This window comes from Acanthopagrus latus, chromosome 9 (assembly GCF_904848185.1).
Source record: "Acanthopagrus latus isolate v.2019 chromosome 9, fAcaLat1.1, whole genome shotgun sequence".
Classification (NCBI taxonomy): Eukaryota; Metazoa; Chordata; class Actinopteri; order Spariformes; family Sparidae; genus Acanthopagrus; species Acanthopagrus latus.
The window spans coordinates 5296642-5323693 of record NC_051047.1 but is presented as its reverse complement, the minus strand read 5'-3'; the positions used below and the strand labels follow the sequence as shown (position 1 = coordinate 5323693).

At 37.7% G+C, this 27052-nt stretch overlaps 1 protein-coding gene across 2 annotated transcripts in view; it reads left to right on the top strand.

Moving 5' to 3' along the window:
• Positions 1 to 27052, top strand: part of gdap2 (ganglioside induced differentiation associated protein 2) — a 40781-nt gene that overhangs the window by 1969 nt on the left and 11760 nt on the right. For both annotated transcript variants that reach the window (XM_037109301.1, XM_037109300.1), the window contains exons 2-13: positions 2798 to 3017; positions 6503 to 6642; positions 8300 to 8453; positions 10051 to 10139; positions 11062 to 11138; positions 11914 to 12073; positions 15080 to 15230; positions 15783 to 15859; positions 16904 to 16980; positions 17223 to 17362; positions 24866 to 24920; positions 25539 to 25682. In XM_037109301.1, coding sequence (XP_036965196.1) covers positions 2836 to 3017; positions 6503 to 6642; positions 8300 to 8453; positions 10051 to 10139; positions 11062 to 11138; positions 11914 to 12073; positions 15080 to 15230; positions 15783 to 15859; positions 16904 to 16980; positions 17223 to 17362; positions 24866 to 24920; positions 25539 to 25682 — 1446 coding nt within the window. In that variant the 5' untranslated portion in view covers positions 2798 to 2835. The remainder of the gene's footprint in view (positions 1 to 2797; positions 3018 to 6502; positions 6643 to 8299; positions 8454 to 10050; positions 10140 to 11061; positions 11139 to 11913; positions 12074 to 15079; positions 15231 to 15782; positions 15860 to 16903; positions 16981 to 17222; positions 17363 to 24865; positions 24921 to 25538; positions 25683 to 27052) is intronic.

The following is a 27052-nucleotide window of genomic DNA, read 5'->3' as shown; positions in this document are numbered from 1 at the left end:
ATTTAATGAGACCTGGAGCTCATCTTCTCTAATCTGCTGATAATTTTATCACATGCAGGGCTCTTAGTAGATTTGCTGCTTGAAATCAGTGAGGGTTTATCTGGCTGCAGTCAGACTGAAGATAACCCTAGAAGTACTGTAGTTTGATCAGTGCTGGGTTTTTTCGTACTCTGACAGTACGGATGTTTTCAGGTTTATCATAGTGAAGTTGCTGTTAACTGATCTGTAGCAGATTTGAACAATTTCATGCTGACAAAGACAAATATGCAGTGGTTCCTCGGATTTTTCTCTTCTGAGCAACATTTTAAAAGTCTGATGTGAAGCAGAGAAAAGCAAGAACTCTTCACCTTTGAGAAACTGGCCATAGAAAATGTCAGGCATTTTTGCTTGATTGAATTTAACGGTTGGGCTGATTTAATATATTGCCCGAATAGTTGTTGTTTAATTTTCTTTGACAAATTGTTTTAGCACTTTTTTTGTCCAACCAACAAAGATGTACAGAGAAAAGCAGCAGATTCTCTCATTTAGCAGTTGTTAACCAGTATTTCATGCTGATCTGTTGCAGATTTTAGCAATTTCATGCTGACAAAGACAAATATTCAGTTAAAACCTAGTGACATGAAACTGTGGCACACAACAACAACAGAGAAAGTAAATCTGCAGCCATTTTTACTATCATTCAGTCATTTAAGCTTTCTGTCAAGCAAAAAGATTAAACATATACATACATGTTCCAAATTCTCAATATTTGATACTGAAGATGTTGGTGTGGGCTTGAGGAACTGATTTTCTGGCAATATAATGGAAGAAATCAGTTAATGGAAAGAAAAAAAAATCTACAATTGGCTTCCACAAAATTTGCACTAAATTGATTTTGATTAACAGAGTAAGATGCAGAATCTGCAGTTCATCCTAGTATTTCTTGTGTCTGCCTTAGCCTATTTGCGTATTTAAAGTACATCATCTAGTGATTCTTCCCTCTGTCTTTTTGTTTCAGTTTATTCCTAATTGTCTGTAGAATTATTGTTTCAATGTTTAAATAGATTATATAAATTTGACCTTGTTACCTTAGTTTGATACATTCCAAAATAGCATGGTGGTTATATCACACCTGATATTATTTATCCAATATTTGTAAAGAAAATTGAAAACTGAAATGAAAAACCAATGACCCTTTGATCTTTACAAATCAAGACTGAAAAGTTGAGGAATGATATAGCTGTAGGTGCCAAAAGGAAAATTTAAATAAATTGAATACTGAAAAATAAATCAAATTGTTATTTGAAAAAATTGTGACACCTCTAAAATCTATGGATTAATTGAAATTGACATTATTCAGTGGCTACAGTCCTAGATTAATCCACATTTAAACACAGACATGGCACTTGCCATCAGAGTGGTAACGTGCCATTTCATTTTGGGTTTGAGTCTTTCTAGGGTCAGTCATTGTCAATTATTTAAGCTTTATTTCAGTCCTGTGCGTACCTGCCAAAACTAAAAAGAATTTTCCAGCAATCACAATTGCGATGTTACACAATGTTTCAGCAATCTCAAATGGCAGCCATGAAGGATTCTGCAGAATCTAATGGCAACAGGAAGCATGCATAGTAAATGGACTGCGATTATGTGGCTCTTGTCTCGTCGTATCAACCATTCAAGGGGCAGAGGCTACCATGCAAAGTGCCTCCTGCTCCTCAGCAGAGGTAACCATTCACACACACTTATACACCGATGGCTATGCTTTCTGGAGCAATTTGGATTACCGTATCTTGCCCAGGGGCACTTTGACTATTTGAGCAGGGGTTGAACTGCCAGCCTTCCAATTATTGTACGACCACTCTACCTCCTGAACAACAAGCAACAGCACAGGTTGCAATCTGAGTCAGGGTCAACAAGGAGTCTGGTAATCGTGAAAATCATGTAGTGAAGTAGAATTAGACAGAGCAAGTTGAGAAAAAAGGGGATGAAATACATCTCCTATTCACTAAATGCATGTAAAATAACTTAACATTAATATGAGTTGACATAGATTGACACGTATCTTAATTGAAAATATCCCAATATGTGTCGAACTGGCAGCCTCAAGTGCTTTGGTATTTTTGCCTCATGAATAATTTTAAGAGTAACAGATCAAATTACAGAGTTGAAACTATTAACTGCTTAATTCATTAGTCCGTCAACAAATAATGAATGTAATCTGCTTTTCTTTGTCATCTGTAATAGAAAATTGAATGTCTTTGTGCTTTGAACTCAGATAACCAAGTATCTGAAGATGTCCCTGTGCTCTCTTAATTATACTCACTGTTCTGTGATCTTTACAGAAAAAATGATGAATTTTCTAACAGAGGAAACACTTGGCAGTAGAGCTACAATGATTCATCACTTAGTTGCCAAGTATTATATTAATTGACAGCTGTTTTGTCAGTCAGTTAAACAGTTTGGGTAATTTGTCAGGTAAATTCTGAAATGGTTCAAGTTTGTTAAATGTGAATATGTTTTTATTTCTTTACTCCTATATAACAGTAAACAAAATATTTTTGGATAACTGAGGATGTCATTGTGGTTGTGAATGAATAAATCTATTTTTTTTTAAAATATTTTCAATTTTGCAAACATTTTTAAAATGAGTTGACCAAACAACGTAGAGGTAGATTAACTGAATGAGGCCATAATCAAAATTCTTTTGATTAAGTAATGAACTGTGTTAAGAAAATTACTTGTCTTGTCTCTATTTCTCTCTCTTTCTCTCTCTTTTCTCTATCTGCCTCTCTCTTCCCTCTGTCTCATCTGCTTGCAGTGAGCCTGCTTGTAGATCCAGCGTCGGTGTGTAATAGGATGGATCCTCTGGGTGCTCGCTCTCAGTTCATTGACATCCAGACTCTCCCCACTTGGCAGCAGCAGCTGGATGAGGATGTCAAGGAGACACCCCTGAACCAAAGCGAAAGCCTGCTTGGCCAGGAAGCCTTCCCCTCGCCCTTCCCCATCAGAGCAGACATCAACCGCAAGATCATCCTCTTGTGAGTCACACAAAATATATCTTCACACTTGTGGTTGAGTTTTGAGTTTGCCTCTTACGTTTGGAAAGGGATGGATGAAGGCAGACTGTAGGCTCATAAATCATTTAAAAATTTTGAGCGACAAACACTTCATTTGTTGTGATTGATGATAAGAAGTTACAAACTGACACATAACAAATGTACTATAAATTATTGTATAAATTATAGTGCATTTGTTATGTGTCCGTTTGTAACTTCTTATCATCAGTCTTTATGTAAAGGAAAACACACTCTGGTGACGACAAAAAATATAATATAATGCAGTAAGGCTCTAAGGAATCACATATAACTTTCATTCATATTCATTTTCCTGTCATCGCACATGGGAGTGATGTCCCTTTTAATTTCAGTGCTGCTTATGAGGCCTGCCCAGTACCTTACTTCATCATCATAATAATTTTAAATTTAGCATCAATAATTGATCAAATTATTTCTGCTCCATTTGTTCTTACCTGCTGATGTTTAAGGCTTTTTCTTTTTTGTTTGATCCTTTCCTCCATCTTGCAGAATCATGGGATCCTTACACACGAGAATTGTGAACTGAACTGACTTTAGCTGGCACTGGTACTGATCAGAATTAAACCCATGCAGTTCACACTCTCCAGATGGTCATGCAAGCATGCTTTTTAATGGGAATTTAATGTATAAACAAACCAATCACTCGTCCTAATCAATGGAAAATGAGATTTGCACCCATCACACTTTTCATTTAAGTGTGAAATGGTCATTTAATGGGAGAAGTGTGCATTATTGTTGCCTTGAAAATTTTCTTTCCAAACCTAATGTATACTCATGTTTACCTAAGTTTGTCTTTGCTCTCTATGGATCAGACATCACATCCAGCTGCTTTGAACCATTTTACGGCAAAGAGAGGGAACAGGAAAATCTGATATACTGTGACTGTGGCTCTTGAATTCCACATTGCTTTCTATTAACTGGTAAAGTACAATTAAAGATTATTCTGGTTCTGGTCATTGGAATTGCTGTGGATCAAAGTGAAGGGGAATTTTTTTTCCTTCAGTCCAGTAATGAAGCTATAGTCCAAATATCTCAGGTTTTCAATAGTTCTTTATAGTCCATTCTTGCAGCCTAATGTTCACAAAAACATTAGGTAGGCTCATGCTCTTTTAAAAAGAAAATCATTGTCTTCCTGTTTTACATCCTGAATTCTGTTATGGAAATGTTGGTTTATAGTATCAGAAAACTGAGTTCCTTAATTCAAACATTGCTTTGTATTTTAAATTGAATTATGTGGGTCCACTCAATTCAGTGTAGAGGGGATAAATACAACCAGGCTGGACCTTAATGTTTCTCTGATTGGATTGAGTCAGTTTGCAGTTTTGTAATTCTAGCTAGCTCAATAGAATTTTGATAAATTCAGAGTGACCCCATGTCTGGTGACGGGTTGCTGAGTAGTTAAAATGAAGACAGAAGCAGGGGAAGCTGAGACACAGACGTGCTCTTGACATTCTTTATTGTTACTCTACACATGCATGTGTTTTGGTCATCCCTGTCAGTTATTTTCAGATGTAACTCATCACGTATTTGACGCAGTTTTGGATCTGTAGTGTGAACCCTGACTGTGTCTCGCCATGTGCTTGCACGGACCAGTTCAGAGTCCAGATCCCCTCATAAATCTTTTGTGTATGAACACATGACCAACTGCAGCCTGACTTGGCAGCAGCCTCTCTATAAGAGCCTTGTTGTTGTAGCAGCCCTCCCCTGCTCTGTCATCAGGAGCGAGCACATTCCTGCTGCACTAACATGACCAAAGCTTTAATGAAATATGACCTGTGGTATCTTTAAGCTGGAAACCACTTTGTCACAGGTTGATTATGCCTATGAATGGTAAACATTCCCACCATAGATATATTTTCTTTTATAACTGTAGATTATTGCATTTGAATACATTTTGGAAATGGTAAAATGATTTGGTGTTTTAATGAAAAAAGAAAAATTAAGAACATGGATATGATAATTGTATGAAACTGAATTTCTTTTCTTTTCTTTTTTTTTTTTTATTTCTTTTTTTGGTAATAATTTTCCTGCTCCTCACATTTACCTCCTAAGAGTCCCTAGCCCCAAGGATGAGAATCATGGTTCTAGAGGAAGATGGTAGGAAACTGAAGGAAATTTGAGATCCCATGATTTCCATGCAACCCAACTAAAATGTCGCACTAACTCACTTAAATGTGAGTGACAGTGACCAGTCTAAATGTGTGAAAATTTGACAGGCTTTTATTGTCTTCCAGATGAATTTACGTTTTTCATAATACTGATTAATATAAGAAGCTAGCAAATAGTGATATAGTTGGATAGTGCCATTTTCCATCTAAACAATACATTACAATATATTGTAAACAGTTGTACAGTTTTGCAAAAGCTACTGGGGCAACCAGACGTTTCGGGTTTCCTGTGTTGTTCGCTATTGCTGTTAGCATCTTCTTGACTCTTCTAGCTGCTTACACTTGACCATTGTGTGCTGCTGATCTGAGCTCTTACAACTAAAGCACTGCCACACTAAGTCACCTCCTTTTTTGGAACCAACTCAACAGAGCAGAGCTGGCAGCAGCATTACTTTCACTTTCAGACATTGTTGTTGCTGCATTAGTCATCACATGAACATGTCACTTTTTTTATCACATTAAAAATTATGCCACTATTATCATGAACAATTTCATATGGCACACCCCTAACTGTCACTCATACACATTCATGCAAACGGTTTTGTTTCTATGATAAATGGTGGAGGGGGAGACTGTAATGTTTGTGTTGATGTAACCCTGCCTATATAAATCTGTTTATCTGGGAAAATACTTGTGACCATTTTTCTTCACAAGCAACATTTGTAACCTAAACATTCTCAGATACTGTCATCGAGCTGTGTGTCTGACTAAAAGTTAGATTCGTTTATGGCCGCCTGGTTTGTTTTGGATTGTGCCTCATCTTTTATTAAACTAAAAGGGATGATGTTAAAAAAAAGCCTCTTGCTTCTTGATCTTTGAGGCTAAACTTGTCCTGTGACCAGTTTCTTTCAACACAGGCAGTTCCTCATTATTCTTTCCAAACACACCCTGCAGGGCTTAGCTATGGAGAAATTACTTTACTGAAGCAATCAAATAAGCTTTTTACTTTGGCTAAATGCCTCAGTCTTCAAGGTTGTTAGGATAGATATGTGTATAGATAGAGTTGTAAAACTAATTTACATTACTAGAGAAACACTGAATAAATTAAGTCGAGAGTGTATACTAGTAGCAGTATAATGTGAGTCCAACCAGACAAAATGGTTTAATGAAAACATACCAAACACAATGAGATTCAAGCAAGATTTTGCCTGAAATAAAATCTAAAAGATAATTGTAATTGGTAGCCAGATACCATGAATGACATATCATATCATTCATGTATACATTTTAGAAGAGTAACTTTTTTTCTTTCCACAACAGCACTGGTGACGTGGCCCTGCTGAATTGCACCTCAATCGTGAACACCAGCAACGAGTCGCTTAATGACAAGAACCCAGTGTCTGACAGCATCCATCAGCTGGCGGGGCCCGAGCTGCGAGACGAGCTGCTCAAACTCAAAGGTGGGTTGACTTCAACAAAAAGTTTGAAATGAGTTTCCCTCCTCAGTGATGTTGCAGGCCAATGTCTGCAGGCAGAAGGCATAAATGTCAATGTTTACACATAACCACGCACATGATGATCAGCTGAAATTAAAATAAAGGCTCATAACATTGCTGATCTACAACAACTCCTCAGCTGCTCTCACGAAGATATGCAATATGAAACCCTGAGATAAATCTGGAAAATACATTTCTCTAAAACTTTAATAATAATAATAATACATTTTATTTGATGGCGCCTTTTGTGGCACTCAAGTATAATGATGTTTTACCAGTGAAACATCAGTAACACTTTGGACTTATTTATTAATTGCCCTTGAATATGCTTCAAAAAGTACTACAAAATGAACAGTGTCCTTCATAAGGTGTCTAGCCACCACACGGTGCCAGAACAGCCTCAGTCCTCTTGGCATAGATTGCCTCTCGCCTGGGCACCCCAGTAATTCAGTTGGTACAGCGAGCTCCCCATGTACAAAGGCTGCCGCAGCAGGCCCTTTTGTCACATGTCACCCCTTCTCTCTTGTCCAATTCCCTGTCAGTCTCGAGCTGTCCTTTCAAACAAAGCCATGAAAGGCCAAAATAATAATAATAAAAAAAAGATTGCACAAGTTTGAACTAACACTGTCCTTCCAAAAATATATTTCATTATTTTGTGATTTTGATAATGGACATAACACCCATTGTGAAAAGTCCGAAGTGATTGTACATCTTTATCATTTCATACTAAATAAGGACCCATTCATTTGAAGCAGGTGTGTGCTGCCAGGGAAACATGTAAAACATGCAGAGCAGGGGGGCAGGATTGAAGGAAGTTGCTCTAGATAATCCACGTAACAAACGGAAAAATTCTACATGTTTTGCAAAGAGATGTTTTGTATTGGGTTGTTTTGATGTATTGTTTGTTAGCACCGGGGATGCTAGATTAGTCACAAAATAATTGAGCCTGCAATATAACTGAGTGCAAAATCCAAATTGCGAAAGGCTGCAGTTATTTGATAACGGTACATGTGTAACAAAACAGCATTATAATGTAGTGCTGTAGTGCTTCACAGATGTCCTGGCCTACAGAACTTGTTCTCCAGATGTAAGAAAACAAATGTCACATCATCATGATTTAAATAGTTTTTCAGTGAAAATTGAAATCATGAAGCCAAAAGTCATCATTCCACCTAATAATTAATCGTATGACAATGGCAAGATTTGTTACAATAATGTCAATCTTATTTATTTATTTTTTTTTCTACCACATTGTGCAGCCTGGTGAGCACCAACGTCATGTCATTCACCAGTGTTATTAGGGTAGTGACATGCTGCACGTTTTAAACGAAAATATTTAAAAAGCTTTGCACTCGAAGCTGAAAATATCTTTATGGCTAGATACCAGATATGCCTTTGTAATCTGAATAACTTTTAAGGCTCCCATACATGAAAATTCAACTTTGAAAAGAAATAAACATTTTTGTTGCTAATGCAGCAATTGAAGAAGCATTAATGTACAAATACATCAGTCACCCACCTTTGCAGCCATAAGCCTTTTCTAATTTTCTAACTTTTTTAAAAAAAAATTCCGCCTTCATACTAAATGGTAAATGAGGTTGCTTTGCATTTTTGTGTGCAGGATGTCGGACAGGAGAAGCGAAGCTAACCAAAGGCTTCAACCTGGCAGCGAGGTTTATCATCCACACAGTGGGACCAAAGTACAAAGCCAAGTACAGGACGGCAGCAGAGAGCTCGCTGTACAGCTGCTACAGAAACATCATGCAGCTGGCTGCGTAAGAACCGTCAAATCGAGATGTCATTCAATAAGACACAAAGCCTGTCAGCCCCTCAGTTGGTCTTAAACCATGTTGAAGCAACATGTTATATAGGTGAAATGTATTCATTCCTCTTAGAGTAGAGCTGTCAAGAGAAGATGATGATGGATTTTTTGTTATTTATTCTTCTTTGCTCTCCGATTTGAATATTTTGTGGTTGCTAAATGTTTGGCTCATGATATACAAATTCTCTCTTAATTGTATTTTTATCCACAATGGGATTCACCAATGTTTTCTTATCTTTGCTCTTCTCTTTGGTAAGAGAAAATTGTAGTAGAGTGGTTGAGAGCACTCTTACTATGTGCAAAATACTATTGTTCAGTTGATCGTTATTAAGACTATAAAAACCCTGGGATGATTGCATGCGTTAAGCAGCTGAATCATGACTTACCTACTGCTACTAGATGTTTTGGCAAACCAGGCCTTCCACTGAGAGCATGTTTTAGAGATTGCACAGATCTGTTTGATGAGACAGATGATTGGCTGCAAATTGCCACGAGCACTGCTTATGAATTTGTGGAGTAACCTGGAGCCTCAATTTAAGCGAAACACACACCAGTCAAATTCCTTGCATCCACACCTCCAAGTACTCTACACATGCAGAGTTTTGGCCACAGGATCATTTCAGAGATAGATGGGAGACAGGTCAGGCATTTCACAGTGCTGTTTGAGTCATGAGCTTCCGAGAGTACTGAAAGTGATAATTTCATTCATTCCCCAGTACTTGTTGTTCCCGCTGTTTTTATTGTAGTGCAGAATATCAGTGGTGCTGTAGAGTTTGTGCATATTCCCATCCTTCAATCAAATGCTGTTAGACTCTATTAATATCCAAATAATATCAGATGCAAACTGTCACCTTCTGAATGTTGTGACCCATTGACCAGGGAGAACACACAACTAATGCGTCGTGCTCAAAGAGCTGATGGAGATGGGTGGCTGATTGGTCAATGATGTGTCATTCTAAAAACCACCATCCAGTTTACATTTTATTAAACTCAGTTTTATAAAGATGTAACACAGGGGACAGAGGTTATGCCTTCACTCCATGGCTCCATGATCACCCTGGCAAATCCCCAGACCAGACAGGAGTGCACTTTCAACCACTGGCACACAGACAGTTGGAGTCCTGGAGGCCAGGTGGATGTGGATGTGAAATTTGAGAGAATGTTGCTGCATGAGGCCCAGTGTTAGTGCCTGACGAGTGCAAATAGACAGTGATTTGATGAAAACAACTCTGAGCTTCCCAGTTTTTCTGATTCACACACTGGCAACAGGAAGCAAAAAGCACAATATATGAGTCAAAAAGCAAAATGGAATGTGTAATAGAAAATTAATAATCATGTAAAATGTTTGGTTTATTTTACACTTTACGAATTTAACATTATATTTTATGTAGGGTAGACCATACATCAAGAATGATCTAAATATAAAGTATAATAGAATCTATATATAAAATATACAGATTTTTTAATGAAAAGAACTTCTGTCATTTGCTATGCAAACCATCTGTAAATGTGGCCTACAGTACATGAGATTGTTTTTCTTGTCACCACAGAGAGCAGTCAATGGCGTCTGTTGGCTTCTGTGTGGTGAGCACGACCAAAAGAGGTTACCCACTGGAGGACGCTACGCACATCGCTCTCAGTAAGACATTTCCAACATCACACACACAGCTTTTCATCATTTAGATACAGAGGTACACAACTTACAATTCAGAGTGAAATCCCTTTATCCTGTCATATTTCATCCTGTTCTACATACGTACAGATAATTGTCCCAAAAACTAAGTAACAGCACTAACTTTGGTCATACAAAGACACACACATTGGTCCACCCCGTGGATACCAGCCATGATCATACAAAAACACACAAAACATCTAATCACTGGTTGACAATATGACATACAATTCTTGGCTGTATATAATATACACACACCAGATTAGGTCAACAAATTATACAGGCAAACAGGCTAATTTAATTTAAACACACACTACAGTTCTTCATGTCTGTTGGCATTCAATTTAATGTTCATGTTCCACTAAGGTCAGTCAAACAAACACCTGGTTTAGAGTTGAGCCTTTACCTCTGTAATGTACGTGTGTCACTGTGTAACAGGTGTTAAATAAATATATAGTTGTATGTATTTATTCTGAAATATATACACTCCAGTCAGTCAGCAGACAAACAGTTGCTACTGCTGTAGCTGTTGTAATTTAGATTCGGCATGACCAGCTCTACTTTGCCTCTGATTGGCCACATCCTTCCTGTAAAGTAATGTGGTAGTGCAACTCTAACCAAAGATCGAGAACAGGCGAGATGTGAAAAGGGAGGCTGCAGTAATGCACCATATGAGAAAAATAATGTGATTTTTTTAAAAGTGTAGGTTTAAACCTATTCTACCAGAACCCCCTGTTATAATAATGAAACTTAGAATAAAATGACCTCTTTAAGTCAATGGCAAATGTAAAGTGTGTGTGTGTGTGTGTGTGTGTGTGTGTGTGTGTGTGTGTGTGTGTGTGTGTGTGTGTGTGTGTGTGTGTGTGTGTGTGTGTTCTCATGTTTATAGGAACTGTGCGCAGGTTCCTGGAAAATCATGGAAACAGCTTGGAGGCCGTGGTGTTCACAGTGTCAGACACAGAGGAGGTGTGTATGACTTCAATCTGTGACTTTTCCTTCTAACTGTATTTAGCAACAGTCACAGTACGGGTAACTTAAAAGTGTAGTCAGAAGAAAGCCAACTTGAAAGAAAGTTAATGTTTGTGTAATGTTCTAGTAAGTTTTTCACCAATGTAAGCTAAACCTTCTGCATTCTTCTTTGTGTGAAGGCAGGGCCTCTTGGTTTCAGGTTATGTTATATTAAGTTATGTTAGTTTATGTTATGTTATGTTACACTACGTTATGTTACGTTTACATTTGCACAATGCTGCTGTCTCAGGGTATCTTCTCGATGAAAAAATTAGAAGTTCTGAATTTAACAATTGATGATAAACACCTAAATGCACCACTAGTTTCATCAGGATAACGTTTGGGTCCTCTGAAAGCATTTTATTGGGCTGCATCTTTCAAACAATTCAGCCCCTTAATTGAGACAAGGTCTCAATATTTACTAAGCGGACAAGTTTATAACATGTCAACAGACCATGTACATAGCTGTTCTCAACAGCCACACTCAAAGTAAAGATGAAATTGAGGCAGATGAAATTGAGGCAAGACTTGATATGCATTTGATGGAGATAATGAAGGACGCTTTTGGACTGTATTTCCTGTAAAGCATTCGTAGTTTCAATTATACGTAGAGACAAAAAGATTCTTTTTCTGCCCTACTGTCTGATATGTCAGTGTTTATATTTCTCGAAATTATTATGAATATATGCACGCGTGTGTGTGTGTGTGTGTGTGCGTGTGTGTGTTCTTTTAGTCTGTATACAAGAAGTTACTGCCTCTGTACTACCCTCGCTCTGAGGAAGAGGAGAAGGCTTGCCTGCCTCTCATCCCAGCTGACATCGGCAACTCGGAGGGTGAACCTGTCGTCCCAGAGAGACAGATTCGCATCGCCGAGAAACCCGGCACCCTGGAAGGTAGACAGTATAAACAAGTCTTTTGTGATGTGACAAAATGTTTCCCAGCATTAGAAAGACAAATAATGCGGTTCACCTTTATGTCAGCTCTCTATTTATTAGTGTAGACTTTTTTTCTTCTTTCAGTCAGTTATTTAGTTATTGAGGCTTGTATCTTCTCATCTTGTAACAATAAAGAATAGTCCAAGATCAACTGATGTACTTTTATGGCCGAAAGAGTCAGCTAAATAAACACTCACAGTCATGATTTATTGAATCAGTTTTTGAATCATTCCATGTCTCTCCTCATTCGTCACATACTGAGGAAAGGGAGGCATTTGTTGTTTTTTTTCCCTCCAATTTAATTCTGATCTCAGACAGATGAGGGCTTTCATTTTATTTTGAGGAACTCAACAGTTAACTGACGTGTCAACTGCAAGAGAGAGCGCTCATTTTGATAGATATAAAATTTGATGTGTGACCATTTTAAATTGTATTTGTGTTCAATATAAAAAAAAACATTTGAAACAAAATAAAACAAGAGTGTTGACCAGCTGTTCACTCACACAAGTAGTGAATCGCTCAAACATTTGGCTACCATTTAAACTGCCCGACATACAGCCTGTCAACTGACCAGTAAACCAGTCAACAGGACAATCAGGCAACCAGTCAATCACCTCTGCATTATCAAAGTCAACCAGTCAACCAATCAGTGAACTAAAACATCAAATACAGCTCAAATATGAAGGTCTGAACAATTCAGTTCTGACGAGGACAGTGTGTTTGTGCTTGGTCAGTCGGTGAGCCAGTCAAAGTGTAGAAGAGCTGTGTAGAAGGTTTTTCATCTGTGTTCTGAACTTGGAGGTTATTTAAGGACACCTTGTTTGTATTTAACTTCAATTAAATTCCAGTCTCCTCGTTTCAAAGACATTTTTATGACTGGACACCAGTAATTACCTCAGCTGGATTCATTATGTTTTCATCCATCTGTCCATCCCTCCCATACTTTTGAATGTGAAATCAAAAACACATTGAGGGAATTAAACTGAATAATAAGTGTGTAGAAAATTCTGCTGACTTACAATAGATTTATCAAAATATAAGTGTGAGAAGTCCATTTCGGTCTTATTTAGGGTGATTTCAGACTTGCTAAATTGATATAAAATTTCTAGTGGGACATCAGGCAAGATGATGCGTTCTTATTTCAGATTCAAAACAAAAACTGCTTTTGGTCCAGCGTTGTTCTTCTTAGCCCTATGTCATGTGCTTGTTTGCAGTCAGCATTCCCTCTTGTAATATATCATTTTTACTTGTTGCCTTACCACATGCACACATTTGGTTTGTGCCTCCTTCAAATGTTATGTAACACCACTGTTCCTACTGTGGCAAGTTCACATGCGTCATTCAAATATAAGTGATCACAGGGTCAAACATTGATTGATTTCATGAATAGTTTCATCATCTTGAGATTATTTCACAGCAGTCAGCCAAGAATCTAGCTAAGGAGACAATGACATGGATTTAACAGTTTGTAATTAACAGGGCATTAAGTAATCTATTTGAATGAAAACATTTGGCTTGTGTTTTTAATGATTTCATGAACTTACTTGTGCTAAGCAAATTTGAGAAAAATAATAAATTGTGCAGGCAGAGGTCAAGTTCATCTAATAGGTTAGGCTGTAAAATGTGGCTAAACTAGCATTAATCCAGACACCTGGATGCATCTTATTACAGCACTGGCAGCTGTCAGGAACTTTTAAGGTTAACTGTTTTGTTGGATACTCAATGCATATTTGTAAGTTCAAAGAGAGTGCCAGTACTTAACTTCATCTGTGATTGGCCTCCAGTCACAGTTATCATCTCAGAACAATAGCAGTCCAAATCGATTTCTCCTGAAACCTGAGATTATCAGTCGATCCCTGTCTGCCACAATTATGGGAATGACTTGCTGATCTTTTTTCCTTTCAAATAAAGTCTCGGTATGGCCCCCCAAAAAACATCATATTTTTGTTTTATGATTTTTAAATTTAGTTGTCTTCTATGTATATGTAGACTGAGGAGTTTTTGCCATTGTAATGGAGCAATTGAGAGAAGGCTGATACTTATACCACAGTTTGTGCAGTTAGTTGGCGCTGTTGCAAAGACAGTAAGACGAGCAAGGATGAGTATAATAAGACATTTTGACTATTGGCTGCCAACAGTTTTAATTCTCGTTGAGGCCTTTCATATAAACAGTATTTTGTATGACCTCTTAGTTTCTCTCAGTTTAAGCTTTTGCTGCACTTTGTCTAAATGTCAGTTTTTGGTGAAGAGGATTGTTAAAGTAAGATGTGTTAGGAAGTGTTTGTGGTTTCAGCATTAAGCCTGTTGCCTCCATTGATCTCCAGTCTGATGGTCTGCTGGCGTGATGCTTCAAAGAAGCGAGATGTGGCCACAGGATGTTGATCCAACGCAGGCAGGCAGCCTGCGAGTGAAACCCAATAACAACATGCTGCTGTATATACACACTGACAGACACACATGTCCATTTGGATGTGGATAAAATGTGGGGACATGCATATGAGCATACATGTGGTTGTAGAAAAGCAAGCAGAGAAACAGACTTGAAGCTGAGCCGGAATTCTGTTCTCTGAGTTCATGACCTTACTGACAGCTTTTTCATAAACACACACACAAATAATGTAATGCTTCAGATGGATGAGGATCAGTGAAATAAAAAACAAAACAAAACAAAAACAAAGACAGGCAAACAAGCACACCCTACGAATGTGTGTATACATACAGTCTATTTTTGGGGGGAAAAAATATCATATTAACAATCACAATGAAGCTAGGGCCAGGATCATTTATTGCTTCAATCCTGTAAGAGGTATACTTTGAGTCTCATATGTGTGTTAAATGTGTTAAATGAATTTGCTGCAAAATTTGACTTAATGCCCCCACAACCATTATGAATCCATTGTAGCTAGTGAAGTAAATTACAAGTAAATGACCGACTATCATCTGTTTGTTTCATTGTTATTGCAGACGACTCTGAGGAGGAGAGTCTGGAGTTGGATCTGGGTCAGGTGGGGAATCACGCTTTTGCCCGCATGGAGGGTGATGTGGACAAACAGAGGAAACAGATCCTGCAGGGCCAGATGTCAGAGGCGGCCATGCAGAAACAACACCAGAGGAAGTAAGGGTTCAACTGGAACATGCTGTGACAACACAAATATTCATAGGACAAAATTAAATGCTCTAAGTCTCAGTTGTGTTTAATGGACACTAGCATTAGCGACGTTAGCGTTGGGACTTCTGGCTTTATTCAGTTGCTGATAGAGGCGACAGACAGGGAACATGGAGTCTCTAGTTTAACACCTGAGTGTGCAAGAGGGGTCTGCTTTGTAAGACATTTTGGCTGACACTTAAATTTCTGAAGGTTATAGTTTATTATGAGATCATAAATTCAAATATTTTTTATAGCCATTGACCAACAGATTAATTTTATTGCATGAACTGTGTATTTCTAAGAGCCTAGATTACTTACAGATCTGGCTCGTTATTCACAAACCCACTGGTAACCTACCTGCATTTTAAGTGTTACCTAATGAGCCACAGTTTATTTTATTTTTGCATAACTGACATATTTAGGGAGGCAGCAGTCCAGTCTGTATTATATGGTGTGTATCGCCTTTTAACCATGAACCATAAATTGAAAGCCATTTCTGTGTGTGATTCTCTTCTTCAGTTACAATCGCTGGCTGTGTCGGGCGAGAGCAGAGGATCTGTCAGACGTCGCTGCACTGAAGGCTTTATATCAAACTGGTGTGTGTGTGTGTCCGTGTGTGTTCGTGCCTATGTGTGTGTGTGTTCGTGCATGTACAGAGAGTACTGGTGGGGTCATCCCCCAGTCACAGCTGTTATGAGGTGCAGTTGATTATCCTAACCAGTAGGAGGCAGTGTTTTTATACAATTTAGCCCCATTCTTGGTTCTAGGGGTCACATAATAATTTTCACTTGACGAGGTATTTAGATGCAAAATTCACTGACAGTTTATAACCTGTTGTCTCAAACCAGGGAGCCTACTGAGCCCATTTAGCTCCGATTTAAATCATAACAATTTTTAATTGAAATAAAACAAATCGCTTTAAAAGGCCTCAGTTTTTATTTATCAGTGCATCATTGTGTCCCAACTTGACATTAGATTAATATATAAAATTAATATTCAAATATTTATAACAGGAAGCCACATCACAAGGCAACAAAGTAGTTTATTATTTTGAAAGGGGATGATATGGGATAATACCACTCAAGTAGACTCATTATTTAGATCTGTGCAGACATCTGAAATGAAGGATAGACTTAACCTTGAAATTCAAAGTTAAGTCTATCCTTGATTTCAGATGTAATGAATATAATTAGAACCACGTAGAACAAACAAAACAGTCTGACAAAACAGGAAAGCTTCAAGAAAACATTAATGAACATCAAAGTGAACATAGCAGGGCAAAAGGACTGTATAAAGAGCTGTAACAAATCTTGACTCTGGCATACAGCTTTCACATGAAGCAAATGTGTTTTGTAGTCTGAATTATTTAAAAGTCTGAAAGTGATAATTGAGATTTTTAGGGGATGTGTCTTTATATCATTATAAAATCATTTATAAACTATGGCAGAAAGTTCTGATGATTATCATTTTTATAATTAACTAGAAATGATTTACTGTGCCTACCTATTCATTGTTTAGTGTTTAACATTTCAGAATTATTTTTTTTTTGAATGCACACCCATGGTTCACGGAACTCAAGATAAAATTTTATAAGCCTGAGCCTGTGTGTGAACATTAGTATTGTGTGTGTGTGTCCCCAGGTGTGGATATGTGTGGCAGGACAGTGATGGTTCTGGTTGGCCGAAACATCCCAGTCACCCTTATCGACATTGAAAAGGTAACAAAATACAATAGTTATTTCAAAATAAAATCCTTTTAACAAAATCAAAGTCAGACTTAACTTGATCCATGAGTCTGTTTACATGTCAACGTATTTTGTGTGTGTGAACTTACAGAATGTTTAGATTTACCACCCCCTGAAATTATAAAGCTTGAAACAAACTGAAATATAACTTAACTTGTGTGAAAAATTGTGGGAGAATGTGCGCACACTGACTGTGTCTGTGTTTGTGTGTGCAGGCCCTGCTGTACTTCATCCATGTGATGGATCACATCACAGTGAAGGAATATGTAATGGTTTACTTCCACACGCTGACTGGAGAGCACAACCACCTGGACTCTGACTTTCTCAAGAACCTCTACGATATCGTTGATGTCAAGTCAGTCTGACATTTTACATTCCTTGTAAATCTGAGCCAAAAACTGCACTATTAGTAATTACTTCCTGTGTGAGGGTTACATAAAAGGGGAAAAAATCTAATGAATATAATATAAACTACACACACACACACACACATATAGAAACATACATATATATATATATATATATATATATATATATATGTATGTATGTATATATATATATATATATATATATATATATATATGTATGTATATATATATATATATATATATATACACATACATATATATATATACATATATATATACACATACATATATATATACACATACATATATATGAGAAAATTAGTTAAACTGTATTGAGTTTTTACGTAAAATCAGTTGAGACATTTTACACAATTAAACTAAAGTACTACACTTGTGGATCTCCTCCACTAGGGGCTAACACAGAATCATCAATCATAAAGGATTAGCTGCCTACACTTTTTTTTTTTTTTAAAGCTGCAAACCAAAGAAAACTTCTGTAGCACGCAGCACTTTACTATAAGTCACCACCTTATAGGACTACCATAAAACCCAACAAATAAGACACAATGATCTTATGTTGTTTGCAAACCATATGACTAGTCTTGCTAGCTACCTACTCAGCTCTATCTAATTTATGACACACTTATCACATCTTTCATCTTATGAAGAATCACAGTTATTCTGCACATAATGTTTGTTGTTGCTTAACTGCAGTTTAAAGTCTAATATTTTAATTGAACAATACACAGGACTAGTTTAGGTCCTGTGAAACATGATAACTGTGGTTGCTGATGGAGTGCAAAGTGTTCCTACTTGTTAGTTAACATTTCAAGGTACAAGGTTTTTCTCAATTATTTTTAACTGTGCTTGTAAAAAGTGATGGGAACATGTCCGTACTGAAAATTACATTTACGGATTAAAGATTGGATGAAGGATTCTCGAGTAAGATGGTTGAGTCTGATTCTCAAATACCAACATCAGCAGTCTTTGTGAATTATTTACAGGCTCAGTAAACACAGATAATACTTGTCCGGAATTTCTCACATTTGTCTGGGATGTGGAAATCTTGACTTGGTCATCTAACACACATGAGGTGCTTTGATCCAAAATTAGTTTTGTTTGAAGTCAAGTAGGAGTCTAATTAGATCAGATATTAGATCCTCAAAGGTTCCCATCTTTCAATTCTCAGTTTTGTCCCATCCTTCCGCACAAAATGACTGAATAATAGAACTCTGGAGCTGTTATTGCATTAACCTCCCACCCACCCTAGGGTATGACTTAAATGTACTGTGTTGTATGTTCTGGTTTGCAGGCATTTGGCTAACTCTGCCGGCCAGCTATGTCTTTGCTTAGTAATAGCCAGAACTGCATGTCAAAAGTTTTCTTTTAAGTAATGATATAAAAAGTCTTTGAAAAATCATCCAGATGGAACTAAGGTCTGGCATGTTTGTTGTTTCTCAGTTTATTGTAATAAGACAATAAGTCTAGCCAGGTGGAATATCTTTATAAATTTAAGATTGCAAGATGAGATGATCTCTTCCACCATCACTGACTAAGCTATGGCTGGGCATGACAATGTTTGCACAGTGCAGCATCTTCTTTGAGGTTTAGCTGCAATTTGACCTTCATTGGACTTTTGTTTGGCTTTCACTCTGTCCTTTTCTCACCATGCTGACATCTGCAGCTGCACTGCAAATTCAGATACATCGTTCATGCGTCAGTATGACAACACCAAGGTTACAGTGTTTAGACTTTTGGAAAAGCAGAACGAACTTTGAAACTTTTTTGTTTCGCTGTGGTTTTTGGAATTCTGGCGACCATATTTGGAACAGGAAACCAAAACTTGGAGTGGGTTGTGAGGGTGATGTATTGGCTGTGACTCAGCCTTAATCTGAGGGGTTCAACGTTTTAAAAACAGAACCTCATTCTGAACTAGCTCTGGTTAGGCTTTTCATATGAACCACTTACCAACCAACCGAATAATGAGGTTTATGCTTTACTTGAAACATTTTTCTACGTAAGATCGACACATAATAATTCTACTAAGTTGTCACAGAGACAGATGCTATCCAGAAGTAAGACCTGCATCTAAATCAGACATTTTATGGAGACACTAATTTTACTCTGCACTATTCTGAATGCAAAATCGCTGTATCATCACATCAGGAATGCTGCATGTGGTCCAACCAGCCTAACGCCACACTTCGTTTTGGTGAGAGTTATACTTGATAAATATTTTCATTAAGCTAAGTCAGTGCCACATCCAGCAAATGGAAATTAGATTTTACTGATCACCACGGCCATCAGATTAAATCCACAGTGCAGTAGTATCTACTGTGAAGTGACACAGAACTCTGAACCCTCATAGACTCTGTGATTGGGTGTGTGTGCAGCAGAATGGTTTTAACCTACTCTTGATTTTAGTCAAGCATTAAAACTTCCAAAGATGCATGAAATTACTAGGTGAATTGCAGAAAAGTGCATTTAAACTGATGCTTGAGATATTTTGTTTGATTTAACTGTGCAGCCATTGAAGACATTGTACTTTTGGTTTTAGAGGAAGTCTGACTAGTCAAAAAATCAATCAATCAATCAATCAGAATGTCAAATAACCAGCTTAGAAGGAGCAAACAAAAAGTGAGTTATTACCCAGCAGTCTGTTGAGAACATCCATCACACCTCACAGACCAACTTTCTAGCTCATCTTTACATAATGCTCAGATAGATTTATTTAAAAATAAAGGCAACAACTCCCATGAACATGTGCTACTTTACTTTGTCAACAAATTAGTGTCTGTTTAATACTCTGTAACTTTAATAAAGTATTTGAAGTGAGTTATGTTGATTGTATAGCACCCTTCAACATCAAAACAAAGGCATTAAAACCCAAAACAGAAATTAGAAAGGGAAAATCCTGTCATATCTTTGGAAAATAAGTTTTAAGTTTTCTAACTTGAATGAAAATTTGGAGCGTCAGTTGGTTATTAATAAAACTTCTATATAACTTTTTTCTTCTAGTATCTTTCTAGTTTTAAGTAACCACAACCAAATGAGCTTCCTGTGTCAGTGGGAAACTCCATGCAGTCATTATGCATCTTTCAACCCTCGTGTTCCTCTGTTCATTACTTTCTGAGACTGGTTATTTCATGTCGGTTTCACCACACCTTTCTGTCTGGAAAATTCAGTCAAACCCTTATGTCTTGTACAAGACAAAAGTAGGAGCATATTACCGATGTTTGCTCTACATTTTGCCTGATACATTTCTTCCCCGAAGGGTGTCGAAGTCATGTGCTGGTTATGTGATATATTTCAGTCACACAGCAGACAAACGGGGAGATTGCCAGACAAAATGCCACATTCATACACTCAGTAGGAATGAATACCTCTTCATTCAGCCTCCCCTTTCATTGAAACAGGAAAACACAGTTCATTCTTAAACAATAATCATGACAAACAATAACCATGACTGCCTGAGCAAACTTTGCTGGGTCATCACAGCATTGACGCTCAGGTTGTAATGCTAATCGCCTTAAAGTGCAAAGTTGTTCAAAGTTCCACAAGCTTTTTGCAGACTTTCAGCCTTGACTCATGAAACCTTATAAGGAGTATATTGAATGTGGATTGGCCTGACAGCATTTATAAATGGTATGACAGCCACCAACTAGCTGATTTTAATGAAAAGTGTTATTTGTATTTTGATTTGCATATTGCAGCTTGGCTGCCTATATAATGCACCTTACAACATTGTGTGGGCCAGGCACTCCCAGTGGAAACCGACAGCTCTCCCCCAGTACTTGTTTGCTTATTCCGCTTAGAAGTAATTTCTCTGTAAAATGTTTTGCTATCACATTTCACATAAACACAACTTTGATCTGTAAATGTTAGTAAAGGCTTACAGTTTTCTACTCTTGTGTCAGGCTGTGTGACTAATTCCAAGGAAATCTCCAGTCTCAGTTTCCCTTCTTAAGCAGTTGTTGCTCTTTTGGCTTGGCGAGAGAGTGTCGATGTACGCAGGCAATGGAACCAATAACCATGGCCTGGCATGTCCAGCATGTTCAACCCAACAAGCTATTGATTTGCTGCAGATGCATTTTGGCTCCAGACAACTTAACCAGCAGACTAAAGCCAAACAAGGACTCAAACGTTTTTTAAACTGTCTGGCTAAGTGGGTAGATGTTGATTTCTTTCTACAGGAGACAGATGAGCTTTTGAGGTTGATCATTATTTTGGTCCCTTTAGGGTCCAGCGCTGGACCAGATCAGAGTCCCCACATCATGTTTTAGTACTCCTGATTCCCCACTGAGTTAGTTTGGCAACTAAAATATCAAGTTTCCCCCCTTGGCTAACTTTTTTGTTTTATATGAACAGATGTAGCTTACCACAGCCAGACCACCACTATGAGTGTGTGGCATAACAATGCAAACTGTTGCAAATGTGGCCGGTTATTGTCCATTTACTGACATGAAATGAGCAGGCAAGTCTCCAATACCAGTGCTGAGTAGATTATAAATGAGCTATCTATAAAACTAGCAAGTCACCAACATTTGAAAATCAATGCTTTGTTGAGTGATCAGTTAGTAATTACAGTTTAGGTTACTTCAGGTTTGTTGGCATCACAGATCCACCCGGAGGCTCTGGGTATTTTTGAGCGGCCGTGGTTTCACTGTCAAATGGGAGACAGTGAGTTGTAAGTCGTGGCCCCATTTTTAAAACAAGGAAGCTGGGAGTGTGCTCCCAGTTATTGGGGAATCACCAGTTGAACTGGCTAAGACTAGTTTGTTGACCTCAGGATTGCATCTCTGCTTTTTGCCAAAGACGTGGTTTTCTTGTTCCATTGGACCATGACCTCCAGCACACTCTGGGGAGTTTTGCAGCCGAGGGTGAAGTGACTGGGATGAGGGTCAGCACTTCCAGTTCTAAGTTCACTGTACTTTTCCAGTTAATGGTGGATTGCTCCCTGCTGGTTGGGACTGATATGCTCTCCCAAAGGGAATGAGTTCAAATGTTTTGCCTTTTCATGTGTGATATTAAAATTTGTCAGATTGATAGACCTGTGCACCCATTTGTTTGGCTACACTGGTCCAGAATTTCATGGTAAGAAGAGCTTTGTATGAAGGTGAAGCTCTTTAAATGTTCCAGTTTATTCCAATCCTCACCTCTGGTCATTAGCTCAGCATATGAGATCGTGGGTACAAGAAACTAAAATGAGTTTCCTTTGCCTGCTGTTTGGCCTGATGGCATAAGTGTAGTTAAGGTGCTTCTGACATCTGATCAGTTTTGATCAGTGCTGCACAATACAATACACTCTCTATTAATCCATTGGCCAATATAGAATATCCCAGAGATCTTTGAAGAGCACTCAGACAGTCTTTGACAAATATAATAATTGGAAATAACTATTTGAAGTGCACAGTTGGTTGACGGCCTGTGTACAGTCTTGACAATTTGATCAGTATTGCAGTTAGAAGGGCCAGCTCATAATATATTGTCGAGAATCAAGATGTTGGAATTGAATTTCTTTACCAATTTTAATGACAATCCATCCAGTTTGTGTTGAAATATTTTAACTTTTGATGAACTCTGCAAACAGACATTACCTTCGAGAAGTCTGCTCCCAGTGTGGTTAGAAATACCCATTCCAGCTAACAAAGTCATTAATCATCAATGGATTGAATAATAGCATCAATCCATTCCTTCATCCACTTGCTGATGTAATCCCCAAGCGCAGAGTTTGTCTATTCAATAACTGAACATATTCTGAATGGATGGCTTGATCAAATGCTGTAAAAATGTATCTTTGTATTGAAAACTTTTTTCTTCCTGTGTCATGTGGAGTGATAAAGATTCAGTCACCTGATCAAGGCCATTTGAACTTCAAATTGAATTTGGGTTTAAACCCTGTTTCTCATAGTTAGGGAGGGAGCCAGCGTACAGTTGTGTGGCATACATTTGTCAGTAAGTAAGGAACCTACTGAAAAATATATGCCCCGAAACTGCATGTTTAATTATCATGTCCACACTCTCCCTCAAAAATCATCAAGAGTCATCAAGAGGGCCATAATCCATTTTTTTCCATAATCTCCATTTTACTCCTCTATAACTGAATCCTGTGACACAGCAGTAATTCAAGGTGTATCTAGTTCATAGAGTTTTAAAAATACATCACAAATGTATTGTTTAAAGATGGTTTAATGATTCTGAGAAACAGCTGGAAACACACCACTTTTACACCAGAATAGCATGTATACGTGTGTTTTTTAAACATGGGTAAACCTGCTAATTATCTCCAATTATCTCTGTTCACAATGCTGGTGCACAAGTTTGCCTCTCTATTTTTTCCCTGTGCAAGTAATTCAGCATCACAAACGCCCTGGATAAAAGGGGAACAGTAGAAAGCTGCAGATCAGAATACATCTAGAAGAGGTTAAACTTGTTTTGGTCTTAAACAGTAATATTCTGAATTGGACACTTTTTTTTTCTGGAGCTAATAATGAAGTTGCTAAGGAGTGAGTAATCTCACTTTTTTCTGATCTTTGATGAGTTGCACATGCTCAGTATTGATCGGGCATCTGACAGGTTCACACCACATGAATGCCACAAATAACGGTTACTTTGTTTATATCTTTAACTTCAGTCTCTCTTTCAAACCCAGCACAGACTGAACGATGTTCAAGCTGCTTGACAGAGATGGATGGAAAGATCAGTACACCTCATAATATTGTGCCCTTGAAAAGAAGAGGAAAATTAGTTCACTCACCCTGGTGTTGTGTTTGCATCACAGCCAAAGGGGGTCATTAACCGTGACTACTGCAGTACCCTATAAGAGTGCATCTTTTTTCCTTCTCACCTTGACCATCATGGTCAGCACCTCTCTAGAGTTGGTGTGTTCTTTCACTATCGCTCCTGACAACTAGTTTTCAGCAAGTTTGTTACCTCTACCATGGAGGCTGTGTTTTTTAACTGTATTCATTTGTTGGCTGGTTGGTTTCTCAGCAGGATTGCACAAAAGCTACTTGGATGAAGAGTTTAGCACCCTACTGCCCACCATTATAGTAACTTTTTTTTAAATTTAGTTTGGAACAAACATTAGAACTAGATAATTATCATTAACAGTGTCATCATTCTTGAACAGACAAGGGAAGAAGTATCTACTGTATGTGCAGACTTTTTCCAGGCTATTAATTAATGTACTAATCTCTAATACAAAGATGATCATGATGGAATAAATTAATTAACAAGTAATATACTACAAATACTGCTCATCTATAAAAGTGATTGTGCTGAATGAGAAGCTGAAGCAGACAGGCACAGGCTGGAGCTGATTGCTTTGAAGACACAACTTTCAGACATTCAGTCACTTTTTTTTCCGTCTTTATCACAGTCTTCATTTTTGCGCAATTTAGATTTTTCTTCTCTGGTGTATTTAAGGAATGGTGGGTCATTGTTTGCTGCCAGGCATTCTTGCTGATGTTCTGTTTTATGTATTGCAGGTTTAAAAAGAATTTAAAGGCCTTCTACTTTGTCCATCCAACATTTCGCTCTAAGGTAAGAGTTGAATTCTGTTTGTTTACTGGTAGATTTCACATTTCATATTCATTTCTACATTTCAACTAAATTAAACACTGTGATTCTGCTCATAATAGCAGCCAAAAGCCTTGAAACCATTTTCATACCATTTTTTTGTACCACAGTCACATTTCGTCCGATCTTGAATGAAAATGAAAATGTGCTTGCCAAAACTTGGTCATGTTAGATACTGTGATGTTATGTGCCTCACTTAACATTTTGAACAATTTTCTCCTTGGACAAAGCCCTAAAATTCAGAATTATTCAGAATCAGGTTTTATTGTTCATCACACTGTATATCAATTACTAATCCTGATCCAGAAGCAAAATTAAAACTTGTTAAAAACATGCTTTCTGGTTTGTATCTGTTTCTTTGTTGTTCACTTGAAATGCAGTACGTTTCGCTCCTATGGCCAAACCTCCCTTTGAGGATCATTAAAGGCTCATTAGACTTAATCTAGCCTGTTGTTTGCTCAAGAAAGTTGTGTTTATTTTTGTCTTCATCACTCATGGCAAGATTAATATCTTCGTAACAAAATCAAGATCAAGTCAATGTTCCATTCTTATTTCTACACATTGTTCATGGGTTCATTCCAGGTCTCAACATGGTTCTTCACCACCTTCAGTGTGTCAGGGATGAAGGACAAAGTTCGCTACCTGGACAACCTGCAGCAGCTCTTCACCTGCATCAAACCTGAGCAGATCGACATCCCTCCGTTTGTCCTGGAGTATGACGCACGGGTAAGCAACAAGATGAGTACTGGACACACACTTCATGTCACTGGCAAATTGTCTTTGTCCCTCTCACGCTATTCTATGAATTATAGCATGAAACCTATTCCTGAAATCGCGATGGTTCTCATTTTAGACATGCATGCTGCTAACATGACAGTAATAATACATTTGTATGACATCATCCAGAAAAAGGACACTCTCCCCTAGATTCAGTCCCTAACCTTCAGATAAATCCTTGTAATTTTTTAATGACAGACTACAGTCAAAACGGTATCTGGTAGTTGTCAGCAACTCTTGACCATTCAAATACTGTACAGTACAGTAACAAAGACTAGGTATGTGGGGTTTAGCCTGTGCATAAATAGTGCTGGATTTTCTCTGGTAGGTTGCAAAAGATACAGGGTGCTCAGGCCAATGCTTTTCAGCCTACAACAGGCAGGGTAGTATATCATTTAGCTTAGGATGTGGATTGTCTTGATTAGAAGCCAGAATATGGAATAACTGTCTGGAGAAGATTTCAAATTTGAAACAAATAATGGTTACCCAGTGTTTTGAACTTTGTAAAGATAATTATTGCAGCTTTAAAGAGCTCTGATGTCAAAGACTTCTAGTCAGAGACCGACTTCCTTATTAAATCTTCAGTGTTTGTACCTGCAGCTCCCTTTTTGTATTTCAGATCAGTTCTGCATTCACAGGTGGCAAGAGACACCAGACTTCATTTCAAATTACACACTGTAAAGCCTCAAATCTGCTCCCCAGCTTATTGTGTTTTAATGGAAACGTAACCTCCCATTGATTTATCTGTGTCCTCACATACCAAATCTAAAGCTGAAAGATGAAATGTGTTTATATCCTTGTGTGTTTTATTCTGAGCACTTTTCATCAGCAGTTTTAGAAGGCGGAAAGGCAGAGCAGAGAGAGGGAATGAGGGAAGAAAAAGTCTAAATGAAGTTTGTTTATTTACTGTTTACAGTTTGAAGTTTCTCTTCTTTCTGATGTAAACCAGAGAGGGGATAAACAGAGTCACAATCAGCGAATGACTTGTTTATAGTGCGTGTGTGTTGTTTGAGAAATGACACCTATTAATCAGTTAGACCACAAACTCAATTAACATGAGATTTTCCAGGATGCTCTGTGTTGATTTCCCTTTGAAATTTGGGATCTGATGTGAAGATAATTGAATGAAGTCATGGATATTAATAGCTTCAATTTGACGAGGCTCCGGTGCTATAAAAAGAGCTAACTCTGTAAGCACAACAGCTTTACCAGTTTTACTTTCGTGCACAGACCTGTTAGAAAGTCCTTCTGAAGAAAACAGACTGAAGAAATGTTTAGACCACCAGACTTTGGCTTGTGACTGCTCTGAATTCGAGCCA